This window comes from Gymnoscopelus braueri (assembly GCF_963280865.1).
Source record: "Gymnoscopelus braueri genome assembly, chromosome: 16".
NCBI classification, from domain to species: Eukaryota; Metazoa; Chordata; class Actinopteri; order Myctophiformes; family Myctophidae; genus Gymnoscopelus; species Gymnoscopelus braueri.
Window position 1 is genome coordinate 1804274 of NC_137616.1, and position 19736 is coordinate 1824009.

General features: G+C 39.8%; 1 protein-coding gene across 3 annotated transcripts; it reads right to left on the reverse strand.

The window, feature by feature from the left end:
- Positions 1–779: 779 nt before the first annotated feature.
- Positions 780–14102, reverse strand: LOC308103479 (dynactin subunit 1-like). Of its 3 annotated transcripts, XM_080453455.1 has the most exons (8): positions 14085–14102; positions 12673–12784; positions 12210–12330; positions 11715–11851; positions 11182–11349; positions 2727–2848; positions 1612–1770; positions 780–1502 (listed from the first exon to the last, which is right to left on the reverse strand). In XM_080453455.1, exons 5-8 carry the CDS (start codon positions 11330–11332, stop codon positions 1485–1487), a joined length of 450 nt encoding a protein of 149 aa, XP_080309581.1. In that variant the 5' UTR covers positions 11333–11349; positions 11715–11851; positions 12210–12330; positions 12673–12784; positions 14085–14102; the 3' UTR covers positions 780–1484. The 3 variants fall into 3 exon arrangements, with proteins under 3 accessions (XP_080309581.1, XP_080309579.1, XP_080309580.1); XM_080453453.1 differs by lacking the exon at positions 14085–14102 and having other exon boundaries at positions 11176–11349; positions 12673–13051; XM_080453454.1 differs by lacking the exons at positions 12673–12784; positions 14085–14102 and having other exon boundaries at positions 11176–11349; positions 12210–12520.
- Positions 14103–19736: the final 5634 nt, after the last annotated feature.

Genomic DNA, 19736 nt, shown 5'->3' on the forward strand with positions numbered 1-19736 from the left:
GGACGTGCATGACAGATTTAAGTGAAGGCCTCACCCAAGTAATGCCATTTTTTAACTTTAGTAACTTTAAACTGGTTACTGTACTTAGGAACTATAATGTATAACAGGGAACAGGAATGGGAAAACAGTTACTTTAATGCGTTAGTTTAATCCCATAATCCCATGTTTCTCAAAGCAGCATAAAGTCTGTCAAGTGCATAAGTCTCACTTTGGTCTGTCGCTAGACAACATGATTCACTGCAGTGTAGACTACATGTTGTCTTAGCTTGGTTTACTTAACTATTGTTTGTTTTACAGGTCAATCCTCGTGTCATTTGTGGTCATATATGCATTGCTGAATGTTGTAATTAAAATGATCTGAAATTAGTGTCATTAGTAAATGAGCACCTATTTAAATGTGGTATCTTGACTCTGCATTACTCTCAACGTAGGGTCCAGCTACTGGAAGCAAAAATGCCAGGAAGGTGCTGGCTGTGGATGAAACGGCCTTCAGGTAGTGGTGCGAAAGACAGAGTCGGGTATTGTAAAACAAAGTATCTTACATTTTGGAATTAACAGTTGCTTTATCGAGAGTTAAAGTTATATCTGTATACTGTAAAACACAGAGGCCCTCCGTCTCTCCAGATGTCACCACGCTCTTCGTGGTAGTCACCCACCGGTACTCCCACTCCCAGAGTTTTACATAAACAAAAAGCATCTACTGATGCACAAATTTGGACACATCAGTGTTGTATCTTTTTTATTATTATTATACAGACAGATAAGACCTGGGGGGCAGTTCATGAGCAATCCTGATGGCCGTGGCAGCAGCCCACTCTAGGTTCTGTATGCAGTGGATATACTCCATCATCGTCTTGGCACAAGTCTTGGCATAAGACACAACATTAAATGCACAGATTAGATCTGATATGGATGTAAATTTAAGGTGCTTTTTTTTTTTTTGCAGACATCAAGTGATTACGTTAACTGCACTAATCTCTGAAAAAATCCATATCTGACTCATCAGCTGTCTGTATGATCTTGAGCACAACTTCAATCCTCTCATAGTTATAGGGACTGAGCTGCATCACAAAAGCATGCAACAGGGCTTGATAAAAATATTTTACAATCACCATCTGTAACAAAAGGCTGACTGAAACGGACATAAATCTAGGAGCCCTTTGTAATAATCAATAGTCGAATGATGAACGTATCCAGCTAATAAGAAAAAATAAGTAAATTAGCGGTAGAATATAATCTCCCAATGACAGACCTTGAGCATGGCAGCACTCAGGCTGTCAGTGAGGTTGGTGGTGCTCTGCAGCATGGGAATGATCTGCAGGACACGTTCCAGGGCATCAGCATGGCTCAGGCGCTGCACCTCTTCCAGGCCTATCACAGGATCACCAGCTGCACCAGTGTCTTCCTCCTCCTCCTGTAGCAGCAGCAGGGTTGCGATGTAGCGGTTGATCACGCTGTTGGCTTTCACCTTTCCATAGCGGAATTCAGAGATGAGGATTGATCTGTAAAACAAACAGAACAGGACCTAAAGCACCTCTGATTTCTCCCATATAACACTTTCCTGTACGGTCCTTCCTAAAACACCAACATATTCCACCACATGTAGAGTACCTGGAGTTTTCCCGGTGATGTCCACCACTTTGTCATCTGCAGCAGCGTCTCCAGCAGCTCGTCAGACCGACTCCGGTCGGCCTCCATCTTTGGAGGGCAGCTTGGGCAAATGGAGGGGGGGCAGAGAGGCCATTTGATTTGGGCACGCATCTTCTCAGCCTTCAGGGAGGAGAATAGAACAAAACAAATCATGTTATCGTTACATGAATATGCATCTGCATTAGAACACTTTCTGTGTCATATTATGTTGCCACAGCAATTAGTAATTGGGAAACATGTCCAGGCCCTAATGAGTAAGCAATTAAATTGGAATGTCTATTTAGCAATATTCATGTTATATACACCTGCAACTTGAAACTAAAGCCAGTACTAGTGCTTCCGAGGCACCTGTGCTCAGTTGGGCCAACCAGCATTTTGTTTTAAAGTCACAAGCCTTCAGAATACTAAACCTTGTATTAAACGCCTACAAAACAAAGGTCATGTGGTTTGGCAGTTAGAAATCTGCTCCCCTCAGAGTACTGCAAAGGACAGCTCAAAGCTTGTAGTAGATACAGACAAATACCGTGGCTTCTGGTTAGGTAGCATTCTGTCCTCAATACACTTAAGCCCCTTTCCCACTGTACCAAAACTCCACTAACATCTAGCTTTTATCTTTACTGGTAAAGGTTACAATCAGCTCCTGGGATATAATAACTCTGCAGTAGGTACATTATTTATTAGCTCCGATCGGCAGTGATGAAAACATAACTCCCAGGTAGACACTCAAATCTTTGCCCCTTTTCCGGCATGATGCTATGAGAGAGCTTCTCCTGATTCGATGGGAAGAGGGAATATGGAGACCATAGGCTCTATAGTGTGAGTATTTCACTCACCACTTTGCCACTAAAATGTTATATGTGTGAACCATAAAAATAAGTTACAAGCTTAAGTGTGCAAGTCAAGATACTAACAGCCATAATCATTACAGTCCAATGTCATGCCCCCCACCGGCCCAAGTCTATGGAACACACTAATTTCTGGTGAAAGAACGGTTATTAAGAACAAAACTGTTCGAAATAACCTGTCTGGTTAAATAAAGTTTAAATGAAGAAGACACGTTAAAGACACTGACTCACCTTGAGCCTGTTGTTCTCATTCTTCAGTTGTTTGATGCAGAGTCTCTGAGCCTCAATCTGCTGAGTCAGCAGTGGAGAGAACATCACCTGCACCCCTGATCCTGTACCTGACACCATGCCTGCTGTGGGGATAAGAGATATTAGTTATCAGCACAAGACCTGGAAAAACACTGAAAAACTTTTTGGGTTATGCAAAAACATTGTGTTGACATGAGTTCGTTCAACGAAATCCAGTGTACATCTAGGAATGTACATCTAGGAATTAAGTATTGAGAATCTTTGGCATGCAAGAGAAAAACACACTGGTTAGTATTTGAGGTAGTCCGATTTAAAAGAATAGACAACAACTCTGTGTGAGTCACGGTTTGATAAAATCATATAAAGTGAATGTAATGTATAATCACGAAGGAATTCTAGGCCTTCAGTTTTCACATCTAAAATCTGGATATACATTTGTGGTGTTTACATGTTATATTCCATCCGAAATGTCTGTGTGGGGGAGAAATGCGTCTGTTGTTTACAGTCATCTCCTGAGTCAGATATATTTATGTTCAGAAGCTGATGCTATTTATGTATGTGGTGACCTGAACAGTCGGGTGGGCGGACTATATGATTATGTAAAAGAGATTGATGAAGTCCCAATGAGAGTCCCATTAGATGCAGGTATTAATAAACATGGAGAATCATTAATTGAATTTCTGAGAGACTCCAAATTCTGTATTGTTAATGGCAGAATCTGCCCCCTCAAAGATAACTATACATCTGTGTCAACTAAAGGAAAAGCTGTGGTTGACTACATATTGGTACCACATGACTGCTTGCAGTCTTGTATTTCTTTTGAGGTGATCACTCCAACTCAATTGGTGGATAATGCAGATTGTGTAGAATTAATTGGAGAGCGGAGTAGGCTTCCTGACCACTCATTTTTATTTCTAGAATTCCAGACAAGGGCAGTGATTAACCAGTATGAGGCAGCTCCTCAAATGGCTCTACCTTATTCTAAAGGGAAGGTATGTAGGAAACTACCGCAAAACTTTTTAAAATCAGAGAGGAATCAATCAGAATTACTGATATTGAATGAGAGTTTACAGAGTAGTCACGTAAATCAAGAGGGCCTGGATAAGTGGTATGATCATTTTTGTAAACTTATCCACGAAAATGTGGGAAAAGAGAATACAAGTAGTAGCCACAATAGTAATACAAGAAAAAAAACCAAATACACTAGGAAACCCTATTGGAATGAAGAGCTCCAGCATCTATGGCAGGCTATGCATAAGGCAGAGCACTCATTCTTGAAATATGTAGGCACACAGTCTGCAAAAAAGAACCTATTGAAAACATTTAAAGAGTGTCAGTGTGTATTTGATAAAACCTACAGGAAAAATAAAAGAGCTGATCAAAGGGGACAGATATTGAATTTTGAAAGGATTCAAACTTCAAACCCACAACTGTTCTGGAAGGAAATTAACAAACTGGGCCCAATAAGGACAAAGAAAATCCCTATGGAAGTGTTGGGGCATGATGGTAATCTAGTTAATGAGCCATCACAGGTTATTAAAAGGTGGGAAATGGATTTTAAAGGTCTTTTCTATGATGATGCATCAAGTTTTGATGAAACATTTCACAAAGAGAGATGTTCTGCAAAAGCCTCGCAAGAGTGTAGGATGGCACTGGAGGTTCAGCCTTGTAATGACGATCTTAACACTGAGCTGACCATAGAAGAAGTCCAGTTGGCCATTAATAAAGCAAAGAAAGGAAAAGCCACAGGCATAGAAAATCTGCCATATGAGGTTTTGAAATCGCCAATGCTATCTCACACTCTGCATATTTTGTTTAAGAAATGCTTTGAAATGGGCAAAATTCCCTCTGTGTGGTTCAGATCCATTATAACCCCTATTTTTAAAAGTGATGATCCTAGGGTGCCTCTTAATTATAGAGGGATCAGCCTGTTGAGCACAGTCTATAAGTTATACTCCTCTATACTCAATGACAGGCTAATGTTCCATCTAGAGGAAAGACACCTACTCGTAGATGAACAAAATGGGTTCCGCAAAGATAGAGCTTGCATTGACCATCTTTATTCACTATGTACAATAATAAGGACCAGGTTAGATGAGAGGAAACCCACATTTACTTGTTTTATTGATTTCAAAAAAGCGTTTGATTTTGTTAATAGGGACTTACTCTGGTGCAGACTGTTAGAATATGGAGTGAATGGAAAGTTTTACAAATCACTACAATCATTATACAGCGCACCTGTAGCTTGTGTTAAAATAAATGAATTTTGTACAGATTGGTTCCCAACACCCCTGGGAGTTAAACAAGGAGATAATCTCTCGCCTACTTTATTTGCAGTTTATATTAACGATCTAGCATGTACAATTAAGTCACTAAACTGTGGTGTGCAATGTGGGGAAGTTGCAGTGAGTATACTTTTGTACGCAGATGATATTCTTTTAATGTCCGAAAATGAATATGATATGCAAAAAATGCTATGTCGCACTAATGAGTGGTGTAAAAAATGGAGAATGTCCATAAATGAAAAGAAAACAAATGTGGTACATTTTAGAAGCTCTCTAACTCCCATTAGTAATCATCAGTTTTATGTTGGTGAGAAAAAGATTAATTTTGTAAACTCTTATAAATATTTAGGTTTTTATGTTGATGAGCATATGAATTTTGTTCATGGTTCCACAGTCCTCTCTGAGTCTGCAGGCAGAGCACTAGGAGGAGTCATTGGCAAAATCAAGGCACTCAAAGATGTTGGTTTCCGTACCTATACAACACTTTATCAGGCTTGTGTTTGCCCAGTTCTAGACTATGGGGCTGGGGTATGGGGTCATGGGAGATTCCCTAAGAGTATAGCTGTACATAACAGAGCCCTTCGATATTTCATGGGTGTACATAAATATGCACCAATGGCAGCTGTCTCAGGAGACATGGGATGGGAACCTAGTGAGGTCCGATGGAAGGTCTGCACCGCCAGGTTGTGGAACAGATTAGTTGACATGAATGATAATAGATTAACAAAGAAAGTATTTAACTGGGACAAACAACAGAATGGACCTTGGATGGAGGACATACGCGATATGTTCTATGTATATGGAGCTGAAGATGTGTTTATCAGATCACAAAAAGTTAATATTGTAACTCTAATGGAGAATATTTTTGATAAGGTCAAACATACTTGGGCAGAAGAGATCTGGAGTAAACCAAAATTACGTACATATCGACAAATTAAACATGATTATTACACCGAAAACTATGTTTTATTTAACCTACCAAAGAAAAGAAGATCACTCTGTGCTCAGATTAGAGGAGGTATACTGCCACTTTACATTGAAACAGGTCGCTATGTTGGGTTGGATGAAGAAGATCGAATCTGCCAAATGTGTGATCTAAATGAAATAGAAAATGAGTATCATTTCGTTTTGTATTGTCCTTTTTATTGTAGGGTCCGTGAAGAGTTGTTTAAGAATGTTAACTATGCTGATATATTGGACATCAATGACTCACAACTTATTAACTGCTTATTTGAAAACGATGTATTTAAACTGGCAAACTACCTGGAGAAAGCCTGGGATATGAGGAAAAAAGCATTGTACAGCCAGTAGGAGACATCTAGGAGACAAATCATGTTATATTTTGTTTTGTTTTGTTTTGTTCGGTCAATTGTTGTACATGATCAGCAATACCGGTAACCAGTATATGAAAATATTTTTGTGAATATTGTAACTGTCTGAAAAGGTGTCATATAATCCCATGAGGGATGGGCCACGAGGTGGCATGACACGTAAATAAAATCATTCATTCATTCATTCATTCATTCATTCATTCATTCATTCATTCACAACTACAGCATGAAGTGACAGAAGCCAGTATGACTTCAGTGTGCAGGTATCTTTTTGTTCTTCTGTAAGTTATAAGGAGGTGCAGGGGCGGCCTTAGTGATCTGGGGGCCCGTTTCAAGAGCTAATATGTGGCCCCCTATGCACCCCCCCACCCCCAGAAAAAAAAAAAAAAGTTAAGATTTTTTTTTTTTTTTTTTTTTTTCAAAATAATTTTTTAGATTTTTTTTTAAATGTTGTTATTATTATATATATTTTTTCAAATATTATTAAAAAAAATTTAGGTTATAGTTTACTGAGGTTAAGTTGTTTAGGAATAACAGGTGAATGTGAATACCGCCGGATTTGCCCGGGGGCGACTGTGTTTTGGGGCGAGGTAAATTGATTATACACCACCACATCATCGCTGGAGATTCCCAGAACGTCTGACTCTGCAAGTCTGCGATGGAGCCTAGTTAACAAGTTAACAAGCAATACTCTAACTCTAAATTCTATCATTTACATTTAGAATGGAAAATCATCACCACCACAGCACATTCAACAGCCAAGTATAAAGAAAACACAACAGTCAGCAGCTGAATTAAACAATTATTTTACTTAGTGGCAGCCACATTGAACACGACAAAAAGCTTTTTTTCAGCACCTTGGAGAGCTCTCTCTCAACTACAAGACAAAGGTATATGGGTGGCTTGCTCAAGTGAAGGCCTGGAGAGAAAGACAGCGAGAGACAAAGGAGGAGTGAATCAATGGGAGAGAGAAAAGAAATTACAATTAGTGGGAGTATAATATCATATGTCGGCTTCTAAAGAGATTGAGAGCGAGGTGTTAAATGAGTAGTTTATTATTTGTAATAAATAACAAAAAAGTTGACTTACCGTTGATTCAATCTGTGATGCGATCCGTCTCTAGAACGCCACCTTCCTATTCTTGAGTGCTGCGAATATGCTGATAAGTTCGTCTTTTTTCAGTGTGGCCGTTACTTCGTGCTCAATTGAAATCTGAGCAAGAGCTGACAGACGCTCCTGGAGCATGGTTGATCTCAGATGTGTTTTGATCAGCTTTAAACGTGAGAAACTTCTCTCTCCACTCGCTACTGTCACAGGAACTGTCAGCATGAGTCGCAGAGCAATGCTGAGGTTGGGATAATTGTCAACTAAATTGTTTTTGTATATGTAGTTAAGAAACTCCATGCCGGTCTTTTCATTCTTTGGAACAGCTCTGACTGCAGCCGACACCTCGCGCTCAAGGTCCTCAGCATCCACATCGCCAAGTGTCCTCTCCATGTTTGCGCAGCTGTCTTTCAGTGTGTGGCTTTTAATAGCCTTTTCCATTCCCTGTCTTCCATAAATGAAGCCGAATAGACTATGAAACGACTCCATCAGCTTGAAGCGCTCGCTAACGCCTGTGATGGCAGAATCCAGCATGGGGAGGAAAACCTCTCTCTTGAACCGTTCAGCAGGTGTCACAGTGAGGGAAGGGTCCACATTTTGGGACTCATATGGGAACTGGCGTTTTGGTTTTTTTATTCGTACAGTGGGGAATTCCATTGGAATCTCTAACTCTTCAGCTATGTCTCTGGCATCTGTTTGTGCAGATGAGAAGCCCTTCTCTCTGTATTCCTTGAGGAATTTTAGAACATGTTCTGTCTCGCCCTGTAGCACTTCGATTCCCACGTTTGGGCCCTGGAGCAGCTTACTGACGCGATTCACCTCGTATAAAACGTTGTACCATATTATAATGGTCACCAGGAATTTCCATGATATGATCTCCTTTTCTAGGCCTCTGGCTGCAGACGCGGTTTCACCGTCCCGTTTCTTTGTGGCATGATCAACCAGTGAGAGGAGCGCATTGCCAACATCACCAAGGTGGTAACGCAGTACTTTTACGCTGTCCACACGGCATTCCCATCGTGTATTGGATATGGCCTTGAGTGTCAAACTTGGGACGTTCTCCTTGAAAATATCCCATCTTTGTACTGATGCGCTGAATATTGTGTATAGGCGTTGGAGCACTCCAAAGAAGCTCACAGATTCTATCGTTGATTTGGCAGCATCTACGATCACTAGGTTTAGAGTGTGGCTGGCACACGGCATGAACAGTGCCTTTTTATTAATATCAATCACCCTCTTCTGCACGCCACTATTTTTCCCCCGCATATTGCTTCCGTTATCATATGCTTGCCCCCTGCATTGTGAGATCTCCAATCCCAAATTCTCCATATGCTCTAAGAAAACATCTGTTAGGCCTTCACCTGTGGTGTCAAGCACTGGTAAGAATCCTGTAAAATGCTCGTTGATAGTAGCCCCGACATCGTCTTCACATGTCACGATGCGCAGTGACACAGAGAGCTGCTGTGTGTGAAACATCGGGGGTGCAGTCCATTATCACAGAGTAGTAATGTGACTTTTTCACTCTCTTTGTTACTATTTTCAGTGTCTGGTCTGCAATGAGTGTGATTAACTCGTTTTGAATTGTTTTTCCCAGGTAGTGGTCAGCTATTTCTCTGCTGTCTGCTCGCCTGATGTGTTCACTCATCACTGGGTCGAACTCAGAAATCATCTCCACTATACTTAGAAAGTTCCCATTACTTGGCTCATGTAGGTTGGAATTATGGCCACGGAAGGCAAGGTTTCCTTTGGCAAGGTGAAATACTATGGCCTAGAGGCTACTCTCTTCATTACATCATTCCAGTGTGCCTTTTCTAACATGCGTAATTCTAAGTATGTATTGTCAATTGCGCTGTGCGTCTTCAGGCGCCTCTCAAGCTCACGCCAGCTATCCATGTTGGCACGGTGCGCATTTGACTTCTCATGGTCTTTGAGAGTGAGGGTGAGTCTCTCCCATGTTCTAAAACCTCCGCATGTGAGACTACTATGACTTCGCTTGCCAAATAGGGTACAGCAGAAACAGAACACTGAATCGGATGATTGTGAATAAACTAACCATGACCTGCGAATGGTTTCTCCGTTTTGCATATGCATATAATATCTGTCCTTGGTAAAACGACGGCGTGATTTGCTTTTATCCCCACCGCCATCACCATCATCATCTCCACCGGCACCACCACGGCTCTGTGGAAAATCAATATCCTCTAACTGGACGGGACCTCTCCTAACAATATCGGCCCGTTGGTCACTGGTAATATGCATTGGCCAGTGCGCCAGGTCGGTCTCTGTAAAAGGGAATTTCTCCCTGTTTGGAATGGTGGTGGTGGTGTCGTCTTCCTCACCTGTCTCACTCTCAGTTTGATTGTCATCATCATGATGGGGTTCGGGTTCCTTATCGCCATCTGTTTCAGTAGTAGGATTCTCATTTACTTGGTTTTGATTGACAGCTACAGCATCTTCTGGTTCGCTTGCACTGTTACTGTCATTGTCAATAGGCAGGATAGAAGTTGTTTGGCTATCTGTAGTACTAGGCACAGACTGCACAGTTACAGTTATTTGTTGGCTATCGACATCATCACCAGATTCACCATCATGCTGAGCCTGTGACGGACCGGGTGCTGCAGCCGTTGGCAAGTCTTTTTTTTGTGATTTTGAAGCAGCTGGACCAAAAAACGAGGTTAACTTTGGGAGGCTATCTTTTTTTTTTTCTCTCTTTTCTATGAGTTTACGCTTTGAAGCACCACTTGCATATGTGCGTTTCATTTTGCTGCTGTCATCAGACACTAGACACCATCACTCACTGTCTGTCACCATTCACCGCAACAAAACAACAACACCTTGACTGGCAGGCTGACAGCTGGAGGGCACTGTCCGGTCAAAACAAACACCAGTGATTATTAGCTGCTGCCAACTAGTGGCGTGAGGCTGTCAGGATGAATAATTTGTATCCAATTATTGCATGCAATTCAAGGAAGTCAGCCAGGGGCCCCGGACTGGGATGCGATGCGATCATGCGATTAAAAAATATATATAATAATATTTTAAAAAATATATATAATAATAAAAACATTTGAAAAAAAATATTTTGAAAAAAAAAAAAAAAAAAAATCTAAACTTTTTTTTTTTTTTTTTTTTTTTTTAAATTCGGGGGCCCCCTGAGGTTCGGGGCCCGTTTCAATTGAAACGGGTGAAACATAGGAAAGGCCGCCCCTGAGGAGGTGCAGAGACGGAAAGGAAAGAAGAGATATAGAGACACGCTAGGGTTTGGCGTTGTCACATAGGGGCGTTAGGGTCACGTAGATTTTTTTTTATCCAAAGCACTTTACATAGATTGTGCATTACATTCACCCATTCACACACCGATGGCAGAGGAAACCATGCAAGGCACCAACCTGCTCATCGGGAGCAATTAGGGGTTCAATGTCTTGCTCAACGACACTTCGACACTAACTTTGGGGGAACCCTCAACCCGGGATCGAACTGGGAACCTTGCGGTTTCCAGTTCCCTATACACGGCTACTCTACCCCTGAGCCACTGCCACCCCGTTATTAATAAAATCATTTCAATCATCATTTTAATACTTTAATCAGCACCTGGGTCTGACTTCATCTTTCACCACATAACTAAGTTAGTAACTAGGTATTTTAAAGTATATCTTTGTACTGTATGTGCCAAACGAAGACAATACAATGAATGTCACATTGATTTCCGACCCTCACCTCCCAACATCCCTGAGACAATGGAAGCTATGCCTGATGGGGATGTTCCTCTCAGCCCGTCGATGGGCATCTTTGATTGGCTGTTGATGCACAGCTTCAGCTCTGCCTTCTCGGATTCCAGTTGGTCAATGTCGGCCTGCAGAGCATCCATGGTTTCCTCAAACCCCCCTAAGAAAAAAGATGCTGTTATGGAGCAGACTGATAATAAACATCAGAGAAAAATATATCTCCAAAATGCTGAATCACTTCCATCAGTGGCAAGAACGATTTCACAATTTGTGAAAGTTTATTTAATTGAAAGCGTTTTACAGCAGACCAGAGCACCTATTACTTACTTTAAGCGTGTATTTGAGTGTTGCATTTACTTCTAGTCATGGCTTGTATATGGATGAATATTTTAGAATTACGTACATTTGCCTTCAGTCAATTATGAGTGGTGTGTATATTGAGACTATAGGGCTTGAGCCTATATGTGATTGTCTTACAATTACTACAGCTCACATGCAAGTGCATGTTTTGAAAAACAATCCTACTTCTTTCTTCTTGAGCAGTGTCTGGGTCTCATCTAGTCGCGTCTGTATCTTCTCCACACGTTCATCTGCGTCTTTGGATGAGATGTCCAGCTTCTTCTCCAGCAGACTCAAGCGCTGGCCTCGCTCAGCTCCTCTCCCTGGAAAACACAAAATCACCTCCATTTATTTACACTTAATTTTTAAACCACTCTTCTAGTTCTGTACTAATATTCTCTGGATTCTCTAGTGTCTGGATTGGATCCAGACACTAGAGTTGGGATCACAATGACTCTTTATCTTTTATGACAGACTGAACACTTTAGGACGTTACTTCACTTATCCGATTACAAAATCCTGAGTGGACTGAGGGTCCGCTTATACAAAACACTTGTATAGATTGTATAGTGAGTGTCAGACAAGTCCCACTTGAGAACTTAAGCTAATGGTCAGGTGATTAAACTAATTAACGCACAAATTTACATTGAAACACCATTTCTAACCACAGACTGTCCCTACCTTGATCTTAAGTGACTTCTTAAGCTCCGGTCTCTCTGTCCTCCAGCTTCATACCAAGACCCTCTGCATCAGTGATCTCTGCTCTCAGAGCTGCTGTACGCAGCTCCACTGGTGGATAGTTCTGGGAAATGACAAAAACAACAACATCTAAAACTGGGTTGAAAAACAAGGCCCTGCTTCAGTTAGAGTAATTTGATGATGCAAAACTGAAGGGGAAGCCATGTTGAACACAGTGTGTGTTAGAACATGTACATGTGTAGTCACGGCACTGTTTGCTTTTAACTTAAATCCATATTCTTTGGTAGTAACCATGGATTTAACGAATGCCTACTTAACGAATGCCTAAAACATACTGTAAAAGAGAAAAAACATAGTCTGTCTTGCTTCCATTTTCAATACTACCACTTTAAACATCTTCTACCTCAATAGTACCCTGTTGAATATAAATGTAATTTTTTTTTACTTGGTTCTGAGGCTTCTCTGAGTCATACTCTCCCTCTTGCATGACAGTGGCCATCTTGTTCAAGGTTGGTATGACAGCGGCAGGCACTCATAGGGGTTGGCGTTCCATAGATCTGGCACAGATAAATGGATGGACATAATGTGTACAAGATACAGAAGAACAGTGGAACATGCTATACAGTACATGAGATGCATCTATTGGTTGCTTTTAGGGGTGCAACGGTTAATTGAACTATCGATTGAATTGATTATAAAAGATCCATTTGACAATATATAAAAAATAAAACAACTTTGGTTAATCGAAAAAGTAATCCTTAGAATAATCACTATAACAATTATCGATAGTTGCAGTCCTAGTTGCATTCAATGCACTATTTTGACTGAGGGATTAGGAGGAGGAGGGTTACAACATTCTGGGTTTACTGTAAGTATTTTTCATAATCTATTTGTAGCATGTAAACATTTGAGTACTTTTACTTTTGGTAATTTAAGTACTTTTTGATGCCAATACTTGTACCTTTACTCAAGTACATTTTGAATTCTGGACTTTTACTTGTACATTGCAGTATTGATACATTTACTAAGTAAAACATTTGAGTATTTATACGATACGATAATACTTTATTGTCAGTTCACACTGAAATTTGTCTTGCGACCCAGCAGCCATGTATGCAACAATAAACAATAAACAGTACACACATTTGACATGACACAAGAAAACAAAACAAAACAAAATACATACATAAAGACATACAAAGACAAGAGCAATGTCCACCTCTCAGCCTACCCCAAGCCTACAACTCCTGATTAAGCCTCAATGTCGTCTGATGGACAAAGGACCTCTTCAGTTTGACCTTATTGTATGTAGGAACACTGTATCTCCTTCCTGAAGGCAGCAACCTATATTCTCCATACAAAGCATGGCTAGTGTTTGAAGTGATATTCCTTGCCAACCTTATCATACTGTCATTATACGTAGATGTATAGAGCCTCTGAAGTGGTTGTCCAACAATCTTTGAACAAATGTTCAGTTGCTGCAGCAGTTGTGACTTTAAGGCTACAGACAGACATCCATACCAGGTTCCCACCACTCCACTACTCACAAGTTACCTAACCAACATTATTTTTTGGGAGACATGCAACATTTGGGAGTTGAAAAGCACCAGTTGCTACGTTTTAAATGCAACCAGAAACGTCAGAATATCAGAATTATCTTGTCTTTAAAACGAACGCTAAGCCAATGGAAATGTTAGGTCCATGTTAGCATAATAGTTAGCCACATTAGCCATTGAGCCAAACCAACTAACTCTGGGCTCGATCAATAGGGGAAATATAGACTTCTTGATGTTATAGGTACTGTTAACTAACGTAACACAGACAATGTGACTTTATAGATATAAAAGATATACAAACCTTTTCTTTTCATTTGGGTCGCCGGATCGCTCTCGACGCTCTGCTGCTCTGTTTGAGTGGAGCGTGCGCCAAAACACTTCCGGATACAGATAGTGACGTCAGACGTGAGACGTAGGCTTCAACCAATAGATAGACGCGTCGCGCGTTCACCGCTCACGGCCGCCATTATAGTAGTTTCTTTCAGTCAAATGAACTACACATTGTAAAAGTGGATTGTGCCCAAAGGCAATGTAGGTAAACAAATAATATACTTGGGTATTACTTGGGTACAACAATAACCAAAAATAACCCAATACCATATAAATAACCCAAAATGGGTAAAACTAAGTACATCAAAACAAATCATTAGGAGTCATGGTTAACATCAGTTACATTATCATCGTGCATAGCAATGCACCTCAAGTAGTGACTGTGTCTGTTTTTAATTACATTATTGTTTCATAGAGACACTATATCAATCAATCTGTCAATATGATTACCATTGTATTGACATATGATAGATCTTACAAAACTGTTGCATGACAGCACAAGACATAATCAAAATTAATATTCATTCTCATAGTGGGATATGGTATGATACACTCCCTGGCCTTAACACTGTGCTCATCTCAAAATAACTGACTTCACTAAAGGGAAAAAGCAACTGCACCCATGTGAACTTGAGACAACGAGGGGACTGAGCAGCAGTTCGGATCCATGTTGAACGGGTCATTGGTCTTGTGAGGAACAAGTACACCATATTACAAAGCACATTAGAGATGTGTCAAGATGGTCAGAGTTTGCTATGCTCTGTGCAACATTTATCCATCTGTTGTCCCTTCAGAATAGCATGGGTTTCAGTAACATTGTGTAGCACAGCAATGTACATCACGAATTTGAATGATGTCGTTTTTTATCATTGGCTGCCGTTCATTTGTTTCATTGTGACCGTGTCCAGATGTGCAGATATCTGTGTCATCAGCTTTTCTGCAGTATTATCCTATTTCAAGTGGCTGTTTGGTGGCTGCAGTGTCTGTGGGACTCGTCGTGGCAGGGTAATACAACCAAACCTCTACCAAAAATGTGCTTTAAACTATGTACCTTGCTGCACCATTGGAGAATCAACAAGCACGGGGATAGCAAATCCTTTTAATGGAGGACACAGGTCTTTTTGCTCTGGCTGCCTCACCAAATATTGATGCCGTGACTCATCCTGGCCTCTGATCAAGCCATAAGTTATCTTTAGCTTTACTTTGCTCCCTGGTGTCCTCCTCAGTTAACCTCAGTTAGTTAGTACAACTCGAACCCCCGTTAGTTAGTACAACTTTCGATATCGTTTAGCTTGTCAGGAATTACAACAGACTTTATGGAATATTAAGAGTTGTACCACTGTCAGATGATCATTAGGAACTAAGGCCTTGGACATGACAGGGCTCTTGTTTGTGACTGAAACTGATGTTGCAGATCTCTGCATATGGGACACCTCGGACAGACTCCATGCTGGGCTGACTCCGTGCGCAGGGCATCTGGGTGCAAGCCTGCCCATCTTTTTTATCAACATCAGCCAACACAGCATATGCATGAGAGCACACCTCTCCTAAGCCTGCCTTACAGGTGCAATGAGCCATAAGGACTGTTCCATCCTCTTGCACTGTGATCCAAGGGTGTGTTGGGGTCTCATTGAGGCTCATTGAATGCTTTACCTGCAAGTTGCAACACAAGTAGTGAATTATAAGACACATTTCTCCCAAGGGAGACAACATAAAGTAACCTTGAACCTTGAAGTAAGCTACCTTGATTAAAACATGTAGTTTAAGACATGCATAACATAATTCAGGATAGCTAGGTAACAGCTAGGCAGTAGAGTTTAGCCCATTATGTAATGTTTACTATTTGGTTGCATATCCTTTACCTGCCATGACCTCTGTGACCCATCAACATCAATTGGACAAATACTGTACTGTCTGATGGCCATTAGAAACAGAGACACAGGAACTTAGACAGGGGGCTTCTCTCAAATAATAAATACTGTAACATTAACAATGAATTCAATTATAACAGAATTTGTCCAAACATCATATCCTAATGTAGTCTAATTTTTCATCCTAATGTAACACAAGCTAGTGTATTGTCATACTGTGCCATTAGTAGTATTATTGTTAATTAAACACTTTTTATTTGCTTAAGCGTGGAATAAACTCCCATTACACCTAAGACAGGCAGCCTCTGTGGATAGCTTTAAAGCACAGCTCAAGCCCTATTTCATCACTCTTGCTTTTAGTTGACTTTTAAATCTCTGTGTTGTTATTCATGTCCTCACTGTTTTGCCTGATTCACTGCCTTTTTGCTATTATTTTAATGTTGTGTTATTCTTTTGCTTTTCTTTTTTTACTTTATTGTTAAATTATAGTTGTACTTTTTCTGTAATTGTATTCTTGCTCTGTAAAGCACTTTGAGCTGCATTTCATGTCATGAAAGGTGCTGGTGCTATACAAATAAAGTTTATTATTATTATTATTTTTATTATTATTATTAAGGCAGGGATTCCAAATGTGAATTTGGAATCTGAGGTACAGTATCAACAATTCTAAAGGCTGGTGAATGTCTATATGGTAAATTTCAGGTGCTGTGGACATAATTAGCTAATCAGAAACAGCAAAAGTTGCGTAGCCTATTGTATGTAATGAGTAGGCCTAAACCACCTGTTTGAGGAATATAACCTACTGTATATAGGGTGATAAGTTAAACAAAGTAGCTTTGAGGAATGTAGCCTACAGGATGATCCTATACAAGACCATATATATGTTGATATACACACACACGCACACGCACACACACACACACACACACACACACACACACACACACAATAATAAAGTAATAAAATAACATCTGCTCTTACCTGACATTGATTGGCAGACTCCGCAGAGATGGCGGACCAGTTTCAAATAATTTGAAAATCTTTGGCTCATTGAGAGAGAAATCCTGTCTAAGGTGCGCATGTCTTCATTGTAAGCATAGAGTCATTCTGTAGATGTATTATTCACTGTAACACCTAATACAAGGGCATGCACGTAGCTCTACGCAACTAATTGGCCATGCAGCCCAGCTCTGATTGCAGATATCTTTTCTCATTTTTAACTTTAAATTTGATTTCTTAAGCAAATTATGTAATTGTGCGTAAAAATGACAGAGAACGTGGGAACAAGTACTTAAACTCCATACAGATTTGTTATTGGCATATGATACAACAAGTGATGTTCAGAATATGACTTCACCAGAATATAACATTAACACAGCTATCAAAGCCGCTGGTTAAGCGCCTCTCGTCCATGGCAAGATATTGCACTCCCCCCTAAAAACACAGTAATCATTTATTATTATTGCACCCATGCAATAATCGGAATTTGAAGTGGTTTTTTCGTTTTTTCGTTTCTGCGCCCATGCAGGACCCCATTTATACTTTAGTACCCGGACCCAATCGCTTTCAGAATTGTTTAAAATTGTATTAATTACCTTTAAGGCCATCTCTGGTCTGGCCCCTTCATACATCTCCGGTCCGGGTACTAAAGTATAATTGGGGTCCTGCATGGGCGCAGAAACGAAAAAACGAAAAAACCACTTCAAATTCCGATTATTGCATGGGTGCACGGATTGAAAAAGGGAAAAACCACTTGAATTCTCCTATTCTCGTTCTATGGAGGAAACCAACACAGAGTGCCACTTCAAATTCCGTTTATTGCATGAAACGAACATAGAGTGTGTCAGAATCAATTTTAGTACCCGGACCGGCATATTCTCCCTTCTCCGGCGAAACAAAATAACCAGAAAGGATAAACGAAGAAACGGACGCCATTGGTTAGTTCAACTGTGGGCGGGCTTGCTCCTGATTGGTTACTGCCCTGTCAATCTCCCCCCGCCGTGTGTCCTTCAAAATAACAGTTTCCCACTTCCCGTATGAAATATTTTTTCACAGATCTTCTATTTTTCTTACTTTCAAGTAAGTAATGAATGAATAATTCCGCGGAAATAGTGCAGGGGTCCGTGAAATTGTTGCTATATATATATAAACCTAATCTAAAATATATATATATAATACTTTTTTTTATTATTTGGTCATTATTGTATATAATACCTTTTTGAAGGTCACATAGCGAAGCATGATCAGGTAGATCTTCTATTTTTCTTACTTTAAATTAATCCATTAATTAAATTAATTAAAACTTTGAGTATAAATAAATAATGAATTGTAATGAATGTAAAAAAAAACGGCATCTCTTAAGTTTCTATTACCCAGTTTGTACAACAGACAACAAACTCTCCCATGATGAAGAGAAGCCATATCAATTGATACAATTTATAGAAAATAATAATAAATAATCATATTCAATATGCTTACAGGGGGAGTGCAAGGCAGCTTATCTATTTCAAACACTTATTCACATACTAATATTCACATACATAGCCACAAGTTAATTGAAATTATAATCATATTTCCATCACGATACAAATCATGACCATTAGTTACTGAAAGGTTGTTTATTATACCTAACCTTCATACCTGTAAGCTGATTGTATGACATTCTGTATAGTAGTGTGTATATCTGTCTGTATATATATATATATATATATATATATATATATATATATATATATATATATATATATATAATCTTTTGCAGGTCACATAGCGAAGCATTAATTGTGATCTTGTAGATCTTCTATTTTTCTTACTTTCAATTAATTAATTAATTAATTGAATCAATTAAATTATTTTTTATAAATAAATAATTAATTATAATGAATGTAAAAAAAGAAGAAGAAAAGAAACGTGATTAAGCACATATAAACGTGTCTGGGGAAACACTGGGCTTTCAACATTTTTTATATCTAATATAATAAATGATTACTGTGTTTTTAGGGGGGAGTGCAATATCTTGCCATGGACGAGAGGCGCTTAACCAGCGGCTTTGATAGCTGTGTTAATGTTACTAGACCATACCCGGTGAAGTGCGCAGGCAAAAGTAGTTGCAAACGTGGGGTTATTGCACGTCCTACTGTGCATACATACACATATACATATATGCATATACACACACACACACACACACACACACACACACACACACACACACACACACACACACACACATACATATATATTCTGTCATGCATTGTACTTATATTAGAATGAATTGATTACTACAGCAAAAATAATTATACAACACTGTTATTACAACTTGTACAACTATTATTTCAACTTAACAACAACAATATAATTATGTGCATGCAGATATGCACGTAAAGGGTGCACATTCAACAGTGGAGAATGTATGGGCGTCCTTAACAAAGAAACGCTCTCCACCATTCGTTGCGATACGGGGCGACCGTGTTTAGGGGCGAGACAATTAGGCGCAGATTGCTCACCCCAGACCGTTCGGTGCGAGCCTGGGCGACCGTGTTTAGGGGCGAGATTGTGGAACGGTCGTATCGTTAGCTTGTACAGATTTTCGGAGAGTCGACATGGTGTAATGGCTAGATGAGATTAACTTTTGTGTCTCTGGTGGAGAGATTTACGTAAACGCGACGTGCTACCACCTTTGCACGAAAAGATTGCATTGCATTGCATTTCATGCACACACTCTCTCTCTCACTCTCTCACTCACTCACTCT

Coding starts and splice junctions, on each gene's coding strand:
- LOC308103479 (XM_080453453.1), bottom strand. CDS start 11,332: ATGGATGCTCTGCAGGCCGACATTGACCAACTGGAATCCGAGAAGGCA. Junction 2,849..11,175: donor AGGGATGTTGGGAGGTGAGG/GTCGGAAATCAA, acceptor TTATCCCCACAG/CAGGCATGGTGTCAGGTACA. Junction 1,771..2,726: donor ATGAGAACAACAGGCTCAAG/GTGAGTCAGTGT, acceptor TCCTCCCTGAAG/GCTGAGAAGATGCGTGCCCA.